This window comes from the organism of the source record quoted next, assembly GCF_019968955.1.
Source record: "MAG: Porospora cf. gigantea A chromosome Unknown PgA_NODE_1356_length_6296_cov_635.786, whole genome shotgun sequence".
NCBI classification, from domain to species: Eukaryota; Apicomplexa; class Conoidasida; order Eugregarinorida; family Porosporidae; genus Porospora; species Porospora cf. gigantea A.
The window spans coordinates 1-6,296 of NW_027151393.1; the positions used below are offsets into that span (position 1 = coordinate 1).

Genomic DNA, 6,296 nt, shown 5'->3' on the forward strand with positions numbered 1-6,296 from the left:
TCGAGACATGATCCACGTCATGCTAACCGATCACTCCGCTCGGGTCAGAGAGCGGGCCCTGGCGCTGCTGGAGAAGCTGCTGCCCTCCCCTCAAACAGACGGCTCCCTGGTTTGCGTATCTGCTTTTGGGGAGCTAGCAGTGGCGGAGCGGGACACCTACACGGAGTTCTCTCTTGATCAGTTGTCGGGATTACTGCCGTACGTGTGCACTCTGGCTTCTACGGACGCGATGTGTAGTGTCAGAGCATCTGCTACCCGAATTCTTCAGCGGATTCTCACCGACTTCACACATTGTGACGGGGGCAAGCAAGAAGACTTCCATCCGAAGTCGCAACTTCCCAGCGGTATCCTGGTTGATATCGTCGCCGCCCTCGCGACCCGCCGACAGAAAGAGGACAACAAGGATGTTGCGCGGCGCATCTCTGACGTACTCTGCACCTTCTTCTTCCCCTTTCTTTTCCAACCTGAGAAGCCCGACCCGCCCAAAGCCTTTCGTGTGCAACTCTTCTCGCAGGCGCTATGTGAAGCCGATGAGCTGGATGCAGTCCAAGCACCGTTGTTGTCGACGATGGTGAAACACGCCGCCGTCATGAAGACGCTACTTCCGAGACTGCAAGGCAATTCTCTCCGCGTTGAGGATCGCATCTCGGCTTACTGGTCACGAGGCCTTCTGGCACATCTACTGACTCCGAGCGACGGGGAGCTAGCCTTGAGTGCTTCGCGCGCACTACGAGTTCTGACAGAGACTATACCGGATCACCAGGAATCCTTCGTTCGGCAAATCACGCCGCTAGTCGTGGAGGGTCCCAGCCCGGTCAACACCGAACTTGTACAAGTGCTTTCTAGCTGCTTAGAGCACGTTCCCACAACCCATGGGCTAACCACGACGGTCAGGCAGAAGCTGGTGCCCTCTCTTCTGGAGCGCTGGCTCGCTCACGGCAGGTGCAGTGGCCGGCAGATGCGTGTGGCGATTCACTGCGTTGTTGCCGCGACACTGCACGTGACCGGACTGATCAGGAGTACTCTGACCGATCCCTTGGTCAGTGCCTTGACTGGTCTTCATGAGCTACGCCTACTGTGGCTGGACCGAACACGCCAGGGGAACGCCTACGTCACGGAGGCTGAGGCAGTCGAATGTCGGCGGTTTTGCTTCTGCCTTGGATCGTTCTGCGAAGTGCTCGACCTGCAGGATTGCGTCACTTCAGACGAGGCGCTGTCGCCACTGCCTCTGACTCCCGAACGAGCCCCTGTGACTCCCGAGACCCCCAAGTCCGACACCGCAGACCGACAGCGAGGTACCCCCAAGCGGTCTACGTGGTCTCGAACCCCACTACTCGCCCCGCACGCGACTCCTGGCATGGATCGCGTACCGCAATCATTGCTGTTCTCCGCTCTGGGCAACCATCATGACGACTCCATTGCCATTCACCGCATTTGTGTTCCCGCTGTGACCCGCAAAGAGCTGCTCTCTGAGGCACTCGACCTTCCTCTGCTGGTGTTCAAACTTATGGTGAACGCGTTGGAGTACATGCTGAAGCTTGGGCCATCAGAGCACGATGACGCTATCCAAGACGTATCCGGCTTCGTCTCGTTCATGCTGACCGCTCTAGGTTTCTTCCTGGTCTCCCACCAAAGGTGTCTGCGCTCCTTACGGCTGCAGGCCATCTTGGTCTCCTGTCTGCGGTCTGATATTGAGAGCATACGGCTGGCCTCGCTGCGTCTCGTCAGCGACCTTCTTTGCTCTTTTGAACGCCTCAGCAACGCCTCCAACGAGTTGTCACCTGAGGACAATGCCACTGCTGAGGCTTGCCAGCAGTTAAGTCGCCATGCTCCACTGGTTGTGGAATGCCTCCTCCGGTCACCCTTCCCTCCAGACGCCACCAGTGCTTTGAGAGCCCTGTCCTTCCTGCAACGCCAAGGCTTGATCCTCCCCACGAATGCCATGGCCCCAACACTCGCTGCCTGTCATAGCAGCTCCATGGAGACACAGCAACTAGCACTGGTGCTGGCTCGCGCATGGGGAGACCCTGTTCTCCTCCGCTGCCAGGTGGAGTCTTTATTCGTCCAAATCTCCTCGGTAGTACGCTCTTGTCGTGAAACCGGTAAGGGTGACGTTCCGTGGTCAGAGAATCTGCAGCCTTACTCTGTGGGAGAGGGTGCGTGGAAGCTGCCACCGATATGCACCACCTATCTGTTGAACCTCCAGACCAAGAAACCCGAACGTAGTCTTTTCCTCTCTCGTGTGTGCAGGCTGCTCGCCTCGGATGGGCCGGTGGATAAGATCGTCTATTTGCTTGTTTGCTTGGCGTCTTTCCTAGTATCTACCCCTTTCAAGTTGCCCTCTGAAATCATGACAATCACCTCAGAGCTGGAGAAAATCGCTGCCGATTGGGAGTTCAGCCTCGTCTCGGAGGACAGACGTGGATGCCTGATTTATCTGACATCTGCATGGACCTTTCGAAAGCTGAAGGAATTCTACGCTGTGACATCTGACATGGATGCCGGTAAAGACCGGTCGACCTACTTCCCAGGCAGCTCATTGTCTGCGGAAGGAGTGTTTTTTTCTCCCCTTAACGTGTGCTCAGGGGTATCAGAAGATGTTTTGTCATTAAGCTTTCGGATGGCGGACACAGCAAACGACTTGGCCGAGGACATTGAGAAGATCAAGGACATTGTAGGCGACCTGACGTCGTTAAGGACCCCCCAAGCATCGTGTAAGGTGAAGGAGCGGTCTGTGAAGCCTTTTCGGGCGAAGCCCAAGCGGCCCGCTCGAAGACGTTGCAGCGCTATAGAGTCTAGCGGTTCCAGCGAAGATCCGTCCAGCTCTGATGATTCGTAGGTAGTATGCTTATAATTACGTAAATTGTATTATGCCCCGCATCAACCCTCCGACTGATCGTGAAACCCTTCTGCCGATTTTAGAAGCGGGAATTCTTTCTACGCTGCGTAGCTTCTTTAGGGACAAGACCATGGACACGAAACCAAAGAACCACTGGTCTCGTGCTAGTTGGGACCCAGTTGATTTGTATACCTACAATCCCTCCATAAGGGCTCAGGAACCCGAGACCAAATTAAAGACGCCCGAAATCTGGTATTCGTGTCCCTCCTGGATCCCTCGTGTGTCTGAGGAATTGGATATGATTTTGTTTGAGTCCCGCTCAGCGCTGGACAATGGCTCGCAACACAGTAACGGTGGTGGCAGTAGTGGCTATGCTTCGGACGACCACCGTTCTGCTGTGTCTGTATCGCAGGAGGGCACGTCCGAGAAGTCAGTAACTCTCAGCAGATCTCTGAGTCGCAGGGGAATGGCGCCGGAAACCGTTAAAGGAGGGAAGATTACCCGCTTTGACGATTGGGCCCCCCTGGAAGATTTCCCCGTCATGAAACCTGCTGAGTTTTCACCGAATACCATATCTGTGGCTGGTTACAAGATTCCCCGGGCTCGGCTGCATCGTGTCCCCAGCAGACCTGCTGCTTCAGAAGTTTCCCTAGCTGGCCTGGCGTCTCATTCCATCCGTATTCCTCGAGCCCACCTGCCTCGCAAGGTTACTATGAATGCTCCCCACAAGTCTGGTGATTCCCTGACTATCCTTCTGAGGACTAAGCGGAAATCCATGAAAGACGTAAAGAAAGCTAGTCGTCACATTCTAAGACCCGCGCCACATTCTGAGACCCGCGACACCCTGCTGTCGGCGGCGAATGTGTATCAGTCCCTCCGGAGCAGTCTCCAAAAGAAGTTTTCGGAAAAGAGAACTGGCGACCTGTCAACGACGCAGATGCGAATCATATCCTTGGTGCGCACTATACGCGACATGGACGGTACCCCCATGGACGTCATACTGAAGGTGTTTCGTTCTCTGCACAGACCCACGTACGTCTCGTGTCTAGAGTTTAATTCGATTTGGACCAAGCGAGTTGAAGAACCCCCTGTGTCTGATGGCACTGCCAAAGCAGACCTGAAGAAATTTTTCTTGCTGCCAGACGACGACAACTACTTGGCGATAGCAATTGGGGTAAGCAGGACTCCTCGTTTTTATATCTCACACCGTTCCAGCTTTTTTTAAATCTTTCAGAGCGTCAGTGAAGAAATTCCGCTGCACTCAAAACGGAGTTCTTTTTTCTGCATTGTGCTTGTTTTGCATTTCCATTAAAGAACTTTTTTAGTTCTCCCGTTTAAAGTAATCTGCCAGCAGCGGGGAATGCTTCTCCGCCGCGACTACAAACGTGTCTGCGTTGACATTCAAAACGATCTCCATGCCTCCTTTGGCATGGTGTCGCTCTGGATGCTTGATTGTGTAAAGGCTCACGTAAGAATCCGTTGCTCTCCATTTGAGTGACGTGAGAGTCAAATAGGCCCAGATCTGCCTTGATACCGGTGAACTTCACCATGTTCTGCAGCTCGTGTCGCCACTCATCGTAAGTTACGACAAGCCGCGCCCGACGCCTCGCAACGTGAACAGCACTGCAAGCCATCATCTGCTGCTGTAGAGGAGCATTCTTCAAGAGGCCGCCGCATCGTGAATCCTCATTGATGAACATGGCAGATAGAACCTGGTAAGAAAACTCGTAGACACCCACCCCGCTAGCGGCTACGGCGTCGCTGCTTTCGCCGCCTGTGGACAAGAAGAGCCGCCTTACCGCATCCAGCGCTGTGTACCGCCAACTCCCTGCTCACTCATTCGGCAGTCACCGAATTGACTCCCCACTCTTCTGACGCAAAGCTCCAAAGCCTTCTTGTCGTAGGAGGGTGCGCTGCAGACGCCTGCCGCCCGACTCTCAACGATTTTAAGCAGCGTGTTCGTGTCGTAAGCTGGGAAGACTACTGTCGTGGCCAGCAGATCTTGACCACCATGACCGACGGAGTTCGCGATCCCCACCATCACGATGCCAGCCAAACTGCAGAAAGCGAAAAGATCACGCGCCCTGGAGCACGCACTACCACGCCCAGTCAGCGCATCCAACTCGTCCAGCACGATTACCCTAGGCGTGTCCTCGTTCCGAGATCTGAGTCGCGAAGCCGCTTCTTCGGGTCCCATGGCGTGGTAGATTCGTTGCACGGCGTTCGCCTCCCGGGTGGAATGTCCCAAGCCAGTCAGAAAGGCGGCGACCACGGCGGTACCTCGCTGGCCGACACAGGTGCCCATATACATCGTGGTTGGGACGTGGAGACGGCCGATCGCCAGACACACTGCAGAGGTTTTACCGGTTCCAGGAGGACCCGTAAGATACAGGTTTTCTGTCGGTCCTCCCGAAAGAGAGTGTCGAAGGGAACTTTCTATGAGCTCAAGTTCTGCCTCTCGCCCAGGTAAGCTTTCCTGCAGGTTTGAACCCATGGCCTCAGCAAGAAGGCTTACAGAAGACGTATTTTTGTCTCTGACCTGCGGCTTTTTTCTGTTCTTCACGAGCTGTTTCAAAGACCTCTCCCCATCCTTGACCGGGTTCAGCCGGCTAGACCTCCTCGGCTCTGAGCTGTCATCTTTACGCATCAGGAAATTTTGTTTATTGAGATTCCGTTAACTTCGGCAGCCACCGGGACCGCATTTCGCGGTGTTCATTGTGTGATCGGGTTTTTTCCAGCCTGAACTATTTGTGCTGGAATCCTTAGCGCCTCCCTCAGTGCCAACCCAAAAACTTTAAAGAGTGCGCTAATCAAATATTCGCCATGCAGCCCTGTTTCCTACTGATTGCGCTGCTTCCGGGCAGCGTTTTTGGCTCCGATCGGTTAAAGGGGTCCAATTTATCAGCTCTGTCTAAGATTGCAGAGAAGGTTGAGCCACCCAAGCCGCAGTTGGAGCCCAATGATATCGACACCATCCTCACACAGACGGACAGAATTAATCCACCACCAGATGTGCCTGATGGGCTTAGAGAGAAGCTGCAGCAGTACATGGAGCAGCTTAACACACTGCAAGACAAGGTCCGCACTAATCTTGACGAGGTCCAAGGCAAATCGACTAAACTCGGAGACGAGACGGAGGAGTTGGGCCAAATGCAAAAGAAGAGCTCCCAACTACGCAAGCAGATGCAGCACGTCGCTGAAGAGATCGAGGAAGACAGGGAGAGAATGAACGACAAATCCGGCGAGACTAGTGACTCTATACAAGGTTTCCAGTCGCGCGCGAATCTAGAGCCTCAAAAGGTGGAGGAAATGGAGAATGAAGAGTCGAGCTGGTTGAAGTGGGGCCTCGTTGGAGCGGGAGGCGCTATTCTTGGCGGCACAGCATACCTCCTGATCAAGGGGAAGAAAGAAGACCCCACGGACGTGCTGATAGAGGAAGAGCGGGATTCTTTGGTCG

At 54.4% G+C, this 6,296-nt stretch overlaps 4 protein-coding genes across 8 annotated transcripts; 3 read left to right on the forward strand and 1 right to left on the reverse strand.

The window, feature by feature from the left end:
• Positions 1–7: 7 nt before the first annotated feature.
• KVP18_004197 (uncharacterized protein) lies at positions 8–2,839 on the forward strand (the record flags this gene model as incomplete). Of its 2 annotated transcripts, none has more annotated exons than XM_067956577.1 (1): positions 8–2,839. In XM_067956577.1, one exon carries the CDS (start codon positions 8–10, stop codon positions 2,837–2,839), a length of 2,832 nt encoding a protein of 943 aa, XP_067812962.1. The 2 variants fall into 2 exon arrangements, with proteins under 2 accessions (XP_067812962.1, XP_067812963.1); XM_067956578.1 differs by having other exon boundaries at positions 20–2,839.
• Positions 2,840–2,870: 31 nt separating this feature from the next.
• KVP18_004198 (uncharacterized protein) lies at positions 2,871–4,084 on the forward strand (the record flags this gene model as incomplete). 2 transcript variants are annotated; one of them, XM_067956580.1, is made up of 2 exons in its annotated part: positions 2,871–4,013; positions 4,055–4,084. In XM_067956580.1, the coding sequence occupies 2 exons, from the start codon at positions 2,871–2,873 to the stop codon at positions 4,082–4,084; spliced, it is 1,173 nt and encodes a 390-aa protein (XP_067812965.1). The 2 variants fall into 2 exon arrangements, with proteins under 2 accessions (XP_067812965.1, XP_067812964.1); XM_067956579.1 differs by having other exon boundaries at positions 2,871–4,064.
• Positions 4,085–4,160: 76 nt separating this feature from the next.
• KVP18_004195 (uncharacterized protein) lies at positions 4,161–5,486 on the reverse strand (the record flags this gene model as incomplete). 2 transcript variants are annotated; one of them, XM_067956573.1, is made up of 3 exons in its annotated part: positions 4,161–4,279; positions 4,308–4,649; positions 4,676–5,486. In XM_067956573.1, the coding sequence occupies 3 exons, from the start codon at positions 5,484–5,486 to the stop codon at positions 4,161–4,163; spliced, it is 1,272 nt and encodes a 423-aa protein (XP_067812958.1). The 2 variants fall into 2 exon arrangements, with proteins under 2 accessions (XP_067812958.1, XP_067812959.1); XM_067956574.1 differs by lacking the exon at positions 4,161–4,279 and having other exon boundaries at positions 4,635–5,486.
• Positions 5,487–5,662: 176 nt separating this feature from the next.
• On the forward strand, positions 5,663–6,296 carry KVP18_004196 (uncharacterized protein; the record flags this gene model as incomplete). Of its 2 annotated transcripts, none has more annotated exons than XM_067956576.1 (1): positions 5,663–6,296. In XM_067956576.1, a coding segment is annotated over one exon (634 nt), but the record flags the coding sequence as incomplete, so codon positions are not given. The 2 variants fall into 2 exon arrangements, with proteins under 2 accessions (XP_067812961.1, XP_067812960.1); XM_067956575.1 differs by having other exon boundaries at positions 5,663–6,292.